Source organism: Ambystoma mexicanum, chromosome 3q, assembly GCF_040938575.1.
Source record: "Ambystoma mexicanum isolate Mex_15411 chromosome 3q, UKY_AmexF1_1, whole genome shotgun sequence".
Classification (NCBI taxonomy): Eukaryota; Metazoa; Chordata; class Amphibia; order Caudata; family Ambystomatidae; genus Ambystoma; species Ambystoma mexicanum.
In genome coordinates, this window is record NC_090926.1 from 767,650,263 (window position 1) to 767,667,707 (window position 17,445).

General features: G+C 45.3%; 1 protein-coding gene across 1 annotated transcript in view; it reads left to right on the plus strand.

Moving 5' to 3' along the window:
• The window catches only part of LOC138582968 (salivary glue protein Sgs-3-like), a 62,944-nt gene extending 47,239 nt beyond the window's left edge, over positions 1-15,705 (plus strand). Inside the window, exon 5 of the mRNA XM_069654795.1 lies at positions 11,441-15,705. Coding sequence (XP_069510896.1) covers positions 11,441-11,449 — 9 coding nt within the window. The 3' untranslated portion in view covers positions 11,450-15,705. The remainder of the gene's footprint in view (positions 1-11,440) is intronic.
• The last annotated feature ends 1,740 nt before the right edge of the window (positions 15,706-17,445 follow it).

Sequence of the window (17,445 nt, forward strand, 5' to 3'; positions counted from 1 at the left end):
ATCTTAAACCTGCCCTTTATGTGTCTTTCAACACATCTGCATCGTTCATCCCGCCTCGGTCTTTTTTGCCTCCTCTTCATCAGTTGCCTTTTTCTTCATGTGTCTTTTGCCCCACTGTGAATCTTTTGCCCCCAGGGGGAGGGGAGGGGTGGTATAACAAGGGGTGTGGCCTAATGATGGGCATGGCCTGAAAAGTGGTGGATGTGGATTCCCATAAAACGCCAAATATACATCAAATTACAGAAATCAATAGTTTTTCTTTGTAACAGTCCATTGGAGCCTAGCCTAGTTGTGTTATTTTTTTTTAGTGGAATTGGAATGCCTTGATATCAAGGTGGACAATACGTATAAAACAATAAAGTATCGTCAGAGTTAATACATTGTATGCATGATTTTTTAAAAGGTTATTCTGAAGAATGCATTCCTTTTAAAATGGTCGTCTTAATAGCAAGGTATTCCAACATTAAATGAAGTTTCCAAATACAACGTATAATACAAGGAAAACCAGATCGATTCACAGCGGCCAGCAAGACAGGACCACACCGGTGGGTGTTTCACTTCACACGTGTTAATGGTCGCCCATGATGCCGTGGTGGACCCTGTGTTGTCTGCTGCTGGTTTAATCGCTGTAGGATTGGGCCAAAATAACCACAGAAGCAGCCCGACCCCTGTAACCCATGTCTGCATGTTCCAGTCATTGGGTGAGATGGGGCAAAAATGGCAACACTGAACTACTCTGTCAAAGCACACTTCACATTTTAGCCACAGAATGGCAATAGAAGACTTTGTATAATATTATCTATTGAAGAAATCGGAAGAGGAGGTAAGAGTGGATGGAGCCCGGCAGACCAGCTCAAAAGCAGTGTTTTGAAACTGCCGGGGGTGAACGAAAAAAGCTAATTCCGTTTAGTGAGAAAATTGTCTTATTCGCTGCGAATTTCGCACACTGAACAGAATTGGCAATTTGGAGTCTTTTTCTGGCCAGAAATGCTTTTTCAAATTTTGGGTTTTTTTTAAACGGAATTTTGGGTTGGAAAATTGTGTTTCGCCTGGTAAATTTCGTGTTTTGCCGAAATTTCGTTTTGTGTGTGTTTTGGATGACAGGAAAGCAAAATGTCATCAAAAAAGAAAATTATTGCTGTGAAAAAAATGACAAAATTGTGATACAAAAGGTAAATCCGTGTCATTTGCCTTTTCTGCATAGTTTGCCAACTGTGTGCCCGAGTTAGAAATTCAGAGATCCGTGTGAAAACAACCAAGCAGGAACAACACATTTCGTAAAAGCATCATAGTCAAAAAAAATAATGTGGTTCACTCACATGACAGCCTCGGCTTTTGCAAGTGCCTGGCTTACCAGGTAACCATCAGGAATGCAGGGCAGGCAGTGGGAGGGGTTTCTCCTGGCAGAGCCCTGCTTTTGCATGTCAGAAAAAAGGAGTTAAAATATGGCACCTGTGAGGTGCCATTAATATCTACTGAACACGTTTTCCCCTGTTAATTAAGGCATTTCCAGACGGCTGCACCACTTTTCTAATTTACAGTCTAAGGAAACTTTTGTAAAATAGAAAAAAATGCTTGCAGTGGTACTGCCCACGCAACGAGGGATTTTAGCAGCTTTTGCTGCTGGAATGTGTTGTGTCTGGCTTTTGGCCCTGTGTGCATGTCCAAGGTGAGTGATGATGTCAGTGTGGAACCCTGTGTGACTGAGAAGAATATTGTGTTGGCTGCAGCTATGACATAGGCAGTTGATGGAGATATAGCATGGGTGTTGGGAGTCAGTGGGCTCTCCCATTATTTTCCTAGCTACTTGATTATTGATATTGATGAAACCTGATGTAACCTGATGACCAATAAACTACATATGAAGTACCCTCCTGCTGCAGATCCTCCTTCATATCATACAATAGAAAGCACAACACCCCCCTCCAATCCTCCTCCCACCTCAGAATGGTGGTGCAGGAAACTGGAGGGAGAATGTTGGCTTTCTGCAGGACATTTATCCCACGCTCAAAATGGGTCCCTCGGTGTCTTTCTCACCGCTCACTGCATCTCTCCCCTCTGTGTGCCCCCCATTTCTGTATCTATCACCTCCCCTCTCTGTGTACTAGCCTCTCTGAACCTTTTGCCTCCCCCCTGTGTGTCTTTCTTCCCCTCCTGGTGTCCGTTGCCCCGCTTTTTGCATCTTTTACCTCTTCTATGCATTTTCATGCCCCTTCACTCTCTTTGCCCCCACACTGCCATCTCATCTTTCCCCTCCACACTGGCATCCCTTCCTATGTTCCCTGACTACCCCCATGCTTAATTTCTTCATGCAGTCTACTTCCGGCATTCCTTCTTCATGTATGCGCTACCTCCTTCCTCCAATACTTCTTTAATGCATGTATCCGTGCCTTGGTATCCGGTAATAAAATTGCATCAAAAATGTCGCTGGTAAATAAAATTGCGGCAAAAATGCTGTGGTTTGACCCGGTAAAGGTGTGCCCCATTATACCATTTAAGGGGAGCAGGGGTTGCGGGGGTGTCCCCCGCTCTCCTTATATGGTATAATGGGTCCGCGAGTTGCGGGGGTGTCCCCCGCATACTTTATATGATTGTGGCAGCAAAACCACAGCATTTTTGCCGCAATATTTTGTATTCACGGCCCTTTTTGCATAAATTTTAAGACATGGAACCCCTACCTTTGTTCACACTGTCCATTATTCATTCCTTCATGGATGTAGTTAATCATGCATTAGTACATTCTGTGGTAGGTTGAGCAACCCAACACAAGACGCTCAAATAAGATTTAACATTCCATAGGGTCTTTATTAGTTCGTTTATTTTACAGGTAGGGTATGAAGAACTGCCTATAGCTTCTAAAGGAACGCACTATATATCTGAAAAGGATCTTCTAAGACGACCAATGAACTGGATAGGAGAACAGAAAGTAGGGGTCTCGTCCGGTGTGGCACACTGGGGGGTTTCTCTGTATCCAGGAAGACTGTTACCATATGCTTACATCAGTCTGGGTTTCTCCTGGAGACTCCCTCATCAAATAAATAGTTTCTCCATAAGGTTTAAATCTAAGCTTAGTGAGTCTTTAGCCTCTCGTTTACGCTACCATAGAACCAACATGTTTTGCAGTTCTCCCTACAGAAAAGATCTTACTTATTGTTTATAAATCCTCCCCTACTCTAGTATCAGCAATAGCGCTCCACGTGGGTAGGCTGTTTCCTTGGTTACTCACAGACTGGGTGTCCCTTCCGGTCTCTCTGATTTCGTTAGCTGGTGAAGACCTAAACCCTCCCAATGATCTTTGGTTCACCTTAATGGGTTTTTTTGGTTGATAGCTGCTTGCCTTTCTTGTGAAGTATTAGAACAGGCTTTTGTCCTTTCCTGGCTCGTTTTGTAGCTCGGTTAGCAACCGGCCTGTTGTTAGGCTGGGGTTAGTTGGGTGTTGCAACATGCCCCTTCCTTCGACCTGAGTCTAGAATTTCGTCATGGCTCTTCCTGAGCCTTGGATATTGGTTTCTTCTGATGTGGTAGGTGGTTCAACTGGATCAGGGTTATTGAGGTTTTACAAAGAGCCCCTCGTGGACCTTAGTGTCACGACTCGCTCCCTTCGCTCCCGTTCCCACCACTTGGGGCCATGATTTGGGGTTTATTCCCTACTGGACCTTTCCTCCGAACCTTATGCTACAGTGCTGTGATGAATTGGGAGCGCTAAATCCCTATTTTCCAAGTTACTTCCCTTCCGGATCCATTCCAGGTTTTTGGCAGCCAACATGCTTCTTTAACCAAATGACTATGCTTCCCAGAATGCCTGGCCCACTGCTCCACCTCCACCCTTGCAGGACAAGGTTGGGTGGAGGATAGGTAACAGCTGTGGCTGCAGGTGCAGCAATCAGCACACCTGAGGCGTGTGCTCGTTAAGCAGCTTTAAAAGCCTCAGTCTTACTTCAGTCCAGCGCTGGTCATCGTTTGCAGTGTTCCTGTTGTGACTAGTCCCTTGTTCCTTGTTCCTTGCCTTTGTACCTAGTTCCTAGTTCCTGTTTTCTTGTTCCTCCGCCCTGAATCTCGGATTCATGCGCTAATTGATTTCTGCTCCCTTGATTCCCTTTTTGTCTTCCTCTGTTTGAAGGCAGCATTTCTCAGTGCTTTCCCCTTTTAGATGCAGCCCAGTTTGTCTGTGTTCTATATTTCTTTGACTCTGTCCTTTGCTGCTGTAAACCCGTATACCTTAGCCTTCCTCTTAGATTAGCTTCCTGTCTTTTCCTTGGAGGGGTAGGGAGAAGTTTGCATTGGTTATTTCGTTTTTCCCTGCTCCTGATCCTTATTTTCCATTGGGATCCATTCCATGTTTTCCATTGCACAACTGCATTTATTTCCCATTTGATATTTAGGTGTGGTGTGCGGTTGTAGCTAGCTCCTGTGTGAATGTTTATGTTTTCCTCACTAATCTGTAAACACTATTCCAACTTAGGTATTTAGTTTTCCTCCCATTGCTGTTATAGCCTTTCTGGGTCCCAGTTTCATCAACAGGATTCGTGGGCTAGCTGACATTCAAGAGGTTTATCTCGTCCTTGTGAGTACTGTTCTTTAGTTCCCTTATTTAATACCATCAAGAGTGTTAGTTCACAGATCCTGTCATTGCTTGCCCTCCACGTGGGTTTAGCGCTGTCAGTACCTGTAACAGCAATTGGGGGTAAGGCGCTTGCCGACTTTCCTCGCGGTCAGGTGCTTACCCCACATCCCTTTTCATATATTGGTTTTGTTGTCACACTCTATTTGCACTCCTGGGTTCTAGCATACATGAGTCGTTGTTCCTGTGTGCACGTAGTTTAATTCGAAGCCTTTCACTGTGTAATTTAGTGCACATTTTCCTTGCCATATTCGCTGCCTTTGTATTCGCCTGACTAATCCTGACACTTAGGTCCTCATGCTGCATCAGTTTCTCCCCAGACTATTTGACTTCAGGAATGTGGGCTTTCAGCTCTCTCTCTCTCTCTCTCTCTCTCTCTCTCTCTCTCTCTCTCTGTCTCTGTCTCTGTCTCTCTCTCTCTCTCTCCCTCTTTTTCCATCTCTCTCCTTTTCTCTCTCCTCTCTCTCCTCTCTCCCCTCTCTCTCCTCTCTTTCCTCTAATGCTTAGATACCTCCCAGGATGAAGGAAAGGGGAGACAGGAATAGCTTGTTCCAATCCTGGACGATTGACCAGGAGATATGATGACTGCACCAGAGTACCCATACTAGAACAATAGATGTATACGCAGGCATCGAGAGCAAGAGAGGGGACCGACAAGTTAGACTGACTAGAAGGACGCATGAGGAGGAGGCGGCATTCACACAGATGCCCTTATTAAACAGAGGAGGGGTGCGACCTCAGTATGTAACATGGAAGCATACGGGCAAGGAAAATGAGAAGTGTAGGCTACCATTGTTAAGTGCAGGGGCTGGAAAGTGGATTGATCTTAGGAGATGCAGCAGATGACGTATGGAAAAGGGCAGGGTTCACAGGGGTGATGACACAAAACGGCACACAATGGTTCGCCATTTGCGAACTGCAGGGCAGCAGTATGGCAAGCACTCAGGAAACAATACCCACACACGTCAGACATTGGGGCGATTACGTCACGGAAAATGAGGGAAGGTGAAGACCCTGTGCAGTACATTCAGGAGATTCAAGAGCTTTGGCGTCTTGAAACCCGAGAGGCGTGGGACAAAACAGTAGCAATATTTTATCACATATTAGTACAGGACCTACCAGAGCCTGTCCAGAAGAGCTTAAGGAAATTGGTAGGAATTAAAGCAAAGGGATGGCCAGCAATACAACTCAGGATAGTTCACCAGTGTAGGCTATGGCAGGAGAAGATTAAGAAAAAGGCAGAGGACAGGAAGACAGATGAAGTGAAACTGGTACAGAGAAAAGTAGTACACGATGGAAGGGGCGGCCTTAACCAGCCCCACCCACAGGCACAGCAGCCGCAGCAGCAGCCACAACCACAGCAGTTTGCACTGCCCATGGGAGGAGGGTTCATGTGACGGGGCAGTCCACAGCAAGGGCCCTAAGCTAAGTCCCAGCTAAGGAAGAAGGGGCCAACAGAGGTGGCGTGGCTTCGCACCACAAATGCATCAAAACCAAGGGGGCTTTCCAGGAGGGTTTCGAGGATTTGGGCAGCAGGTGCAGCAGAACCCAGGGGATTTCTCAGGGGGGTTCCAATGACAAGGGAGGGAGCCACCACAATGTAGTCTCCATTTTCTTTACAAAAACAGCTTAGTATTTAGCGATTTCCTAAAGGCAAGATGGTTTCCTTCCTTCTGAAGGGATTCTGGCAACTCATTCTAGGCCCGTGGCACCAAAACCGGGAAAGAGCGGCCGTTTCCCCAGGCTCTTTTGAAACTATCTACTCTGAGGAGACATGCCTTGGCTGAGCAAAGGTTCCTGATAGGTTGATGGAGTACTACCTTCTCTTTGAGATATTGGGGGCAGTCCTTGGGGGCAGTCCCAAAACTGCACTTGTATTGTATTTGTATTTTATTGAATTTATATAGCCCTTTACTCCAAAGTGTTTTACATGAGAACAAGTAAACATACAGCAAGCATAAGATGACAATTGAACCACACCTGATAACAGCATAAATAACAACTTATAATATTACAGCAGAGAGAAGGGTGTAGAGGGGAGGTGAACAAGGGAGTGGTAGGTGGAAGAGGAGTTAAGGACGGGGGAAGAGCAGGAATGTGAGGGAAGAAGGTAGGTGAAAGTGAGACAAGAATCAAGCGGGGGGAGGGGAGGAAGGAGAACGAAGGGATGGAGAGGGTTAGGAAGAGGAGGAGTATGAGGTGAGGATAAAGGGGAAGGGAGGAGATAGAGAAGGAGGGGTGCTAGGGAGGAGAGTGGAAGAGGTAAGATTGTGGAGAGGAGCGAAAGGAAGGGTAGGAGAGAGAAGAGTGGATGTGAAGGGGGAGGCGGTTCCAGTGGAAAGGAGCAAGGAGTTGGAAGGAGCGGAAGCCACTTGTGGCCTAAGGTTAGCAACTTGAAAAGAACCCTAGCTGCCACTGGTAGCCAATGCAGCTCTCTCCGGGCAGTGGACACTGGTTCTCTCAGCGCTATGTGATGGACTATGCACACTACTTCGTTTTGGATGTTCTGCAGAATTCTTGTAGCATCCTTGCTGGCACTTCCCAGCAGGTAGTTACAGTAGTCCAGGCACAGTAATATGATAGCCCGCACCAGTTTTGCACGGTTATCCTTAGTGATCATGGGACCAACCAATTTCAATACTCTCAGGTAGTAGTTGGTATTCCTTACAATGTGGTCCACAGGGGCGTCCGCATTCAGGTTAGCCTCCATACATGTACCTAGAGTCTTCACTTTAGTAGTTACCAAAATCCGGCTGCCCAGAATCAAGAAGCTGGAGAAAGCCTGATCTAGGCCTTCTCTGGCATGTTTGGACCCACAGATCATCAACTCGGTTTTCCCAGCATTTAAACACAACCAATTTGTAGACATCCCATTTTTTACAACCAGATAGATATTATTTAACTTCTCATAGTCCTCTGCATAATTCCCAATAATTTCCATTGATAGCTGAAAATCATCAGCATAATTAGCGAAGAAAAAGCCCAGTCTCCCTAACTCCACACACAAAGGTTGGATGTATATATTAAAATGTCCCTGTACCCTCAATAGGACAGCCCACAGCCGAACTTGATGTTTCCCATCCTGTCAATCACACCGAACCCTGCGGAGGAACCTCACATAGGGGTGGCGATAGGTGACAAAACATTTCCTTTCTTGTTGACAAAGGGGCGACTAGGTCCTGCATTAGGGAAGGAGCATTTACATTGTCGGGCTGTGCCATGAACACTCAAGGATCCTCTGGGGCTTGGGAAGTGGTTCCTTTTACAGACAAAAACTCTCTTTCTATAGGAGATCACAATCTATCACTGCCTTTACTTTACTCTCGACAGACACCTGTAAAACATACTGGGATGAGACATTATGAGTAGACTGAACATGACCGTCTCATTCACAGACAAGGGAATAGTGTGCTCCACACCAGGCATACACATGCTCAATGTAAGACCGATTGTTGAAGCCTATTGCAGACGCAAGGTACAGAGGAGGGTTCTAGTGGATACAGAAATGTTCCAGTACGGAACTGATATTGCCGTTGCATGGCTTTCAGGAATTGCAGGAAAGATGTGGCGAGTTCCAAACAAGTACCTATTCAGGCCTGAGCTACCAATGTACGAGGAAGATGGAACCATAGTGCCAATAGAAATAGAGGCAGTGGTTGCAAGGGAGGATTGGATAACAGTGCATGGGATGGATGACACAGGACAGGCATGGAGAGCAGTGATCGCAGTTGCAGAAGGGTGCAGTGTGACCACAGTGACAGATGAGGAGCTTCTCAGGGAAGAAAGACTAGAAATAGAGATGGTGTTTGAAATGAGTGTCACTTATTGGCTACAAATACACTACAGGGTAGTACCACAGAGAATGGCAATGGCACTCGAGGCACCACCACCATTCTGGTAGGAAGAGATGGCCAAGTTACCCAACACCCTATGGACCACGAGTCCCTATGACATGGGTCACATAAACAGCGTAGGAGAAGTGAAGATCAAGCTGAAGCCAGAAGCAATTTTACCCAGAGTAAATCGGTAACCCCTAACTTAGGAAGCAGATGAGGGCATTTATGAAACAATAACTGCATTGATTGAGAGAGGCATCCTTGTACCATCAACGTCCCCATGCAATACTGTGGTGTATCCTGTGAGGAAAGCGAAGTGGGGTGGGTCATGGAATTTCATACAGGATTTAAGACCTCTTAACCACATTGTAGAAGCAGAATATCCTATAGTTGCAAACCCAGCGACAATTTTGTGCAGCATTCCGGCGGAAGCTACCTGCTTCACGGTTATTGATTTGAAGAATGCATTCTTCTCAGTGCCACTACACACAGACTCACAAGACTTGACCAGATTTCTGTATAGAAACCAGAAGTGAAAACATACTTGTCTTCCACAAGGGTACTGCGAGTCACCATCTATCTTGAACAGAGTGATACAGATAGACTTAAGCAAATGGAGAGCACAGTTTTACAGTACGTAGATGGCATTTTTATTTGCAGCACAACAGAAGATCAGTGTAGGAAGGACTCAGTACATATGCAGACTGTGTTAGCTGACAAGGGATACAAGGTGGATAAAGCCACGTTACAGTACTGTCAGAAAGAGGTGCTTTATATTTGACAGACGATATCCCAAAATGGCCAACAGATCACCCCAGAAAGAGCAGAGACAATACACAAAATAGCTAATTCCACAACAGTGAGGGAAATGCAACAGTTCTTAGGGTTATGCAAGTACTGCAGAGCATGGGTCTTTGACTACAGCACATACACAAGGCCACTATTGGGTGCTCTGAAGGAAGCACAAAAAGGAAACAAGACTGACATGAACCACTGAGATGACTGAGACATTAGAAGAAATGAAGGATGCAATAAGCACAACATCAGTGCTAGGGATCCCAGACTACAAAAAGGAATATTTCCTGTTCTCTCACACTGACGGTGTAGTGATGAAGGCAGTACTGACACAAAAGACAAGAATGGGACACAAGCCAATAGCTTACTACAGTGAGAAACTCAACCCAGTAATGAGAGGACACTATCAGTGTGAACAAGCTTTGGCAGTTGCCGCATTTGCAGTGGAGAAGTCAGCAGCAATAACACTGGGGTGCACCACCACTCTTTACATGGAGCACGCCCTCTTTGCGATACTGCAGAAGCCAAAGAGCACACTGACTACACAAAGAGCATCAGGGTACAAGGTGATACTATCGAATGTGGGACTGAAGATAGTAAGATGCAGAATTGTCAACCCAGCAACATTTCTAGCAGATGTCCTACAGTTAAGAGACTATGCACACAGCTGTACAGCAAACATAGAAATGTTCAGTTACACTCGCAAGGTAGAGGAGGATTCACTTGATGGGGAGACGTGCTTTATATTGACGGATCTTCAACAATTGATCAGACAGATGGGTTCAGGCATACTGGGACTGCAGTAGTAAGACTGAAGGAAGATGGGACAAGTGAAGTAGCCAGTGGGCGTCTACCAACGCATTACTCAGCACAAGCCGCAGAACTAGTGGCCGTAATACTAGCACAGGAAAACAGCATAGAGAAGGAGGTAACAATATACTCAGACTCCGCCTACATGATGTCAACGGTACATTCTGGACTGTGACGATGGGTCAGGAGAGTATTCAGAAGGGCGGACAGGACTTCAGTACAACATGCACCACTACTGGGCAGACTGATTGAAGTTATTGCTTATCCAACACAGATAGCAATAGTGAAGTGCCAAGCACACACGAAAGGGGAAGAACCCATTTCAAGGGGAAAAAAGCATCAGATTTTCTGGCAAAATGCGCAGCATATTTTGGAGAGCCATGGGAACTAGGAGGAACTCCAAATGTGTGAGAGTGCACAGGAAATATGTGACTCAAGAAGGGGTACAATGTGCTACCAGAAGCGCAGTTCATGGAATTGCATGGAGCTGCACCCAGGGAAGAGAAGGAATTGTGGACGAGGAGGGGATGCACAATGTCTCCGACAGATCTCCTATGGCGGCAGGATAACACAGGGAAAGTGGCGATGCTTCTAGCATTATTGAACACTCCACAGACACAGTTGCATTATCCAACACACACGGGGAAGGAGTTCATTGCTACACACATTGGAGAAACATGGTTCTGTCCTAATCTGGCTGAATTTGTGAGCAATCGTTTGGTTTGTCAGCAGTTTACAGCAGGGCATACTCTGAGAGTTGTGAGAGGGGCCATACCAAGGCCAGTAGGCCCATTACATCATTTACATGTGGATTATGTAGACATGATTCAGGTTTGCCAAGGATACCGCTACATCATAGTGGTTGTATGCCCATTTTCCAGGTGGATTGAGGCAGGCCCCTGTTCGCATGCTGATCCCCTTAGAGCAACCAAGTACCCGGTCAGGGAAGTGTTCCCAAGTTGGGGTGTGTGTGAGGTCCTGTGGTCTGACAACGGCCCTCGCTTCTCCAATGAAATGTTTCAGCACACCACGGCGTAGTTGGCATTCAACACAGGTTTGCCTGTGTGTACCACCTGCAACAAAATGGGGTGTGTGAATGCCTGAATGGCCTCATAAAAGAGTGCATAGCCAAGACACTGCAGAGCACAAAAATAAATTGGCTGCACTGCTTACCACACTGTTTGTATTGCGCAATAAGCCTGGGTCCGACCACCATTTAACGCCCCATGAGGTGGTGATGGGACAGCACATGTATCTCTTTCTGACTCCTCCCACAAGAGCACTGAATGATTGTGAGAATAGTGCAGATGTGTTAGGCCAGGAAAAGCATGACTATGTTATTTCTTTGGTGGCTAGCGCTTCTTTTATCTCTCGCCAGATACGGTGACACCGGGGAGGCCCAGAAGACAGTGAAGAGATCACCTGTGACAGCACACCACAAGACTCCAGACTTAAAAACGCTATGAGTGTGGGCAACATCGTCCTCCTCAGGAACTTCATACGGCGCTGGAATGCACGAAGGTTCACAGGTGGAGACTGATTGTGACTGAGTGGCACATGGTGGAGAAAGTGGCTGACCGGGCTGTCAAACTAGAGGAGAAGACGGTCTGGAATCACTTGGCAGATGTCAAGCTCAACAAAATAGAGGCCTCACCTGGCAACAAGGTCACCTTGACCGACAGGGCCAACAGTGAGCACCTCGGAGAGCTACAATCACGTTCTGAACTTACACGACCAGGAGGAGGGCATCCAATGGTCACACGCTCGTTGGTAGCAGAAGTGGAGACTGGACTCCTTGTGGATATAGATTACGGCAAACTGTCTTTGTTTTTTTCTTTTCTGCACACAATCTACGTGAAAGCCAATGTAACTGTTGCTGTTTGTTCATATCCATGTTGCACTCTGCTCATCACCCAAATACTTTCTCAAACCAATTTGTCCATACCGTGAGGAGACCAAACAGATTATGAGCCAGATCCCCTGGAGTATACTATCTTGCGTTTAGTATTTGGCCCAAACATATCCCTTGAGCACAGTTGATCCCCCAATCCTTGCCAGGCTGAAAGACCCATCAGAAAGAAAACTGTGGGAAGAGGTGTTTGCCTTTGCCATCACTGATTACCTGGTCCGCTGGACTTAAGAGAATTTAAAATACTAACAAAATAATGTATTTCTTTGTGCATTTCAGGCGGGAAATTGTATCTTCAAGCTGCAAGCATCAAGCAGTGTAAGTGAAAATTAATGACATATTAAACAAATGTGATGGTTCTGTTGGTTTTACATATTCCTAGCAGTGTTATCATATTTGTATTTTGGAAAATTACCTAGGTAGCTAGTGCTACCGCTGCACCCTCTACTAACATTCCCTTAACCCAAGCCGGTGGAACGTCCATGTCAGGTGGCCAGGAGAACACTGCTGATATGGTAAGGAGAGTTAAGCGCAGTATTGGCACAGACATGAAGGGGGTAGACATGCATCCCACTAACACTACTTGAGTGTCTAATTATATGTGGTACAAACACATGACTAAAGTAGGTAAGGAGATCACCAGGGAGAGATGTTATGTCTGCTTTTTAATCCCCTATGCAATGAGTGCCTCCAGAAAGTTCATAGCAACTGTAATATCAGCAGCAAGAGCACAATGCCTAATGTATCTCTCGATGGTGACAACGTGAGGAAGATTTCAAGGGAAGGCAGCCATGCTGAGATGGATGTCTAAAGCAACGTTCCCGTATGAAAATAATTACATAAAGACATTAGACATGATGAACAATTATTTGCAGCTGGATTAAGCTATTCAGTACATAACTGATGGACCTGACAAAGGAGAAACAAAGACTATCACTCTGAAGGAACTACCATGTCCATGAACGAGAGTGAGGAAGATAGGAGGAGAGCCAGGTTGCTGGGAAAGACCACAGATACTAGTGTATGGCCAAGTGTAGACAGAAGATGGATAGAAGGATGGAGTGGTGGGAAGTACAGCACTGATGCTCGCACAATCACCAGTGAACTATGTACAAGAAGAAAATGACAAGTGCCTAAAGGAATGGGAAGCAAGTGCAAAGCTACTGACATGGGTGGAAATGAAGCTGGTCCAATGCCAATAATATCCCTAAAGACATTAGCACTGTGTTATCAGAACAATAGTGAAGTTGAGGTTGCTAAGAATGTTGAATGCAGAAGCATTGAACAGCACACAACTATGAAAGCAGGAAGAGCAATACTGATGGATCATTGCTGGGCCTGTGGATCGAAAGCATTTGAGAAACGGCCACCTGACTGGGGAGGAGTTTGCTCGCTGGTACACATCAACATGCCTTTGTTGGTCATGCCAAGGAAGGACATGAAGCTCAATGAGTTCCCAAAGCTGGACAATAACAAAAGGATGAAGTGGTCAATCGAAGGGGTACCAACAGCCAAGGCAGAGAAGGAAGAGAAGCCAGCTGAACTAAGCAGAGTAAAGAGAGGAGGAAATTACTTCTCAGAAGCATCAGAAACAGCACTAGATGAAATTGCCAGCAGAACACAGGCTGTTCAGCAGGACACAAATGTTCTTTGCATCAATAATACCATCTGTACAAACGTACACAGATCATTCACTGGGAGCTGATGGTGACTATTAATTCCACAGTGAATGGATTCAATGCAATAAAGGAGGAGCTCAGTGCAATAAGGTTGGTGGCGCTCCAGAATAGATATATTCTGGACCTCCTCACAGCCATGGAAGGAGGAGTTTGCGCAAAGATAGGGAGTTCCTGTTGCACATTCACACCTGACAACGATGAAGATAAGGGAACACTGTCAGATGCAGTGGCACAACTAAAAGTGATAAAGGTAGCACTTGTGTTGGCAGCACCATCAATGTGTAGGATTAAACTCTGTATGGCCAAGTGCAAGAAAATGACAGAGGAATCTATCGGAATGCAGACCCTGATGGATGTGAATATAGGAGGAGCAAAGGCTGAAATTGTGGCAGAAAGGAACAAGATAAGAGAAAGAATTGCACAATGTGAACTGTTCCCACTTGGAGAAATGAAGCTGGACAATCCATTCGATGCAATGTACTATGAAGGGAAGTGGATTTGGTGCAACCCAGAAGGAATGTGCCTTTATATTAACTGGTTGTTTGATGACCACACAAACTACTTTAGGCACCTCTGAGGAATAACAGAGATATGGCATCCAAGAGCAAAAGGACTGTGGTATAAGGATGTGATTGACAGATCGACCAGAGTGGGGACTGAAGAGGGATGGGTAAGCCTGACACCACATCCCCTCCTACTAAATTCATGACAAGGAAGAAGGCCAGGAAACACTGCAATCACCATTTCTATTTCGGACAAATTCCCAATGGACTCATGATTAACAAGTACTTCGAGAGGTATCCCCTCAGCCAGCCATACCGACCAAAGGACATACAGATCTATCCATGTGTGGACGAAGAGCCACAGGCCATGATCAAAGACACCTGTATGGACAGCTTGGACTAAGAAAACCAAGAAGCCTTGTTGCTGACATCATTAAAGACAACACAACATAGCAGCGTTAGACATGAAGCACACGTGCCATCCGCACTTCAGGACAAGAATACATGAAGAACACAAACTTACAGTTCTATAGTTAGATATATATATATACTGTCACTGCTTTATTATTTTTGCCATTAACCAAAAACCGCAAGAGGCAAGAGCTCCTGAGCAAAGCTTGCAGATGCGTACACGCGAATAACTCTATGAAACTGCAGGAGCACCTATGGGACCTGACAGAGCCAAGCGTGACTAACATATGGAAATATAGTATAGTATGAACACTGTAGAAACCACATTATAAGGTTTAGGAAAGTTACAGCAGGCCTCAGGCCTCTGAGAAAGAGACAAGCTTAGCCAATTCAGTCTGGACAGAGAGCAAGACGTGTGAGACAGGACCTGCAGCCAAGGTCGAGCGATACAGATGACATTCCAATCCCAGACGATAAAGGGACCAGCCACAGAAATGCTAATAAATCCTCATAATTCAGAGCTGCACAGCTCAAATTTGTGGTCTCTGCACACGCGACGCGGCCGAAGCAGACAATGGACAGCTATCAGCAGTGGGAAATGAGAGCCGGTCTCAGGCTGCCAGACACAGACAGCAACAAGTATGCAACAGTGTGCAACAAGTGTTACACCGGTCAAGCAAGTACGCTCATAAGCTAAGGTGGTACACACAAGTTACAATACAGACACATAATCGTTCCCATTACCTTGAAGATGCACACAGTGAGCTGAGAAACTTTGCAGACCCCAGTCCTGGGGACGTCAGCTCTAGCCAATCACAGTTTAGTACGCTAGGTGTGGGTAGCAATGGGCAAGAACCAATCGCAAGTCCACCACACTACAACAATGTTATATTTAGTGACATGGGGATGGACCAGGCCAGCCACCTGACATGTTAGGGCCAGTAGAATAACATCTATAATGTCCTACATAGGTAATAGAGTACTCAATACCCAATCACTTGGCCCAATACGTTTTCTGGAAAGGGGTCCAAGTTATGACAAAGTGCTGAGGACATTTGGAAGATAACTGTCTGCGAGCCGGGGAAGAGCGAGATGTGCATGAATATTTTCAGTTCCTGTGCTGATCCCTGTTGTTTTTTCTATAATAAACCACAGTTTGATCTTGTAATTGTCTGAGTCCTCCATGTATCCTGGGGGAGGGTGTTGGGTCCTCCAAGTCCATGGACTTCCACTGTCCCGCTGGCATACCTGGGGGTCCGCCCCCAACAAAGTAATTAAACCAGACCTCTTCAGGCACACAAGAAGATTGAGCGTGAGACTGCAGCTCATTTTATTTATTCAATGTCTACCATATAGCACGCATATCTTTCCTAATAAACTTGGGATTTGAACCTACATATTTTTGGATTCTATGATACCTGATCCAATTTCTATATTTTTGTTTTAGAGCCTTTTCCCCTTTCTCTTTCACTTTCCAGGAAAGGTCAGAGCTTTTGGATAACAGGCGGATGAACCCTCGAAGCGCACACATTTTCTTTCTTATTTCTTTGTCAGAAAAATTTCTTTTTCAATTGAACAAAGGCTCCCCTAGGTAGGGCCATATTACCAGCCCGGGGTCTGCCCAATCTCACTATTAGAGCTGGAAACTCCCTAGGCAGGCAGTATCTGATTTTTCTCTCCTCCATCAACTGACACCACCATCTCTTTAGGCCACAGTTTACTGATTCATCTTTGCAGCTAACTTGAGCCCCCCCTATTTCTAGACCCAGATACAGCAAGTTGCCCCATCTCCAAAATCGTATCAACATCTAACAATCCCTTCATACAAATGGATAGTTGCAACATAGCATGATCACTTGCATCAGTTTCTTTTATCTTTAAATCATTCCCTTCTTCAGAGGCAATATTCTTTAGGAAGATATAGTCAATAGTGGAGGATGGTGAAAAACATTAAAACAAGTCGGTTCATCCTTCACGCTACCTTCAAATAGCATGCTCCTATGCATACATCCCCATCTAGAGAGAAATTGGGACCATGTGCTTCCACAATTACCCCTACCACTTGGGAGCTTTGAGCTAATGCCACCTCCTGAGCCATCAAATTCATCCATTGCAGAATCTGTAACTGAGCAGCTGCAGTTAAAATCACCACCTAGAATAATGGGACTACGCAAGTTCTCCCTCTCCCAATCAATGAAAACATTTCCTATGACATGTATTACTCTATCTACATCCATGCTAGATGGATTAAAGTAGATGTTGATTAGGAGTGTTTGCAACTTGCTGACCATTCTTCACATTCACCACCTTCGTAACTAGAACTGCCTCTGACAAGCACTTTACATTAGTAACCAAATGGCTCTTTTTTATTTTTACAGTTGTCAAGCTATCTCCCATAGGTCTCCCTCTCAAGCTCTTCTTAGCAAGTTTACGTTCAACCATATATCCATCTAATACTGGCAGAACCCATAACCAGGTTTCTTGAAGAAATATGCAATCAAAATCATCAAAAACCCTCATCATTTTAGTGGTCAGAAAAAAGTTAAACCCACTTAGAATTCTACAAATGCGTTCCCCCTTAGAAACCAGGGCTCACACGTGATGTTGAGGGGAGAGCAGTTGCCATCCAACCCCAACTCCATGAGTCAGCTTCATGCGCTACTTGTCTTGGACAATCCGATTCAAAATAGCACCTTACCTTAATATTGGTCCAATCGCAACTTTTGGAATTCCCGTAGCATTGATTAACATAATAGCTCTCAAAGCCCTTTAATAAAGTATCTTTCTGTCGCTCACCCACCAATCTCTCAATTAGCTTAGATTGGAAATGTACTGCACATTTTCCCACATGGGTCCTATCAAATAAATGTACACATTTTAT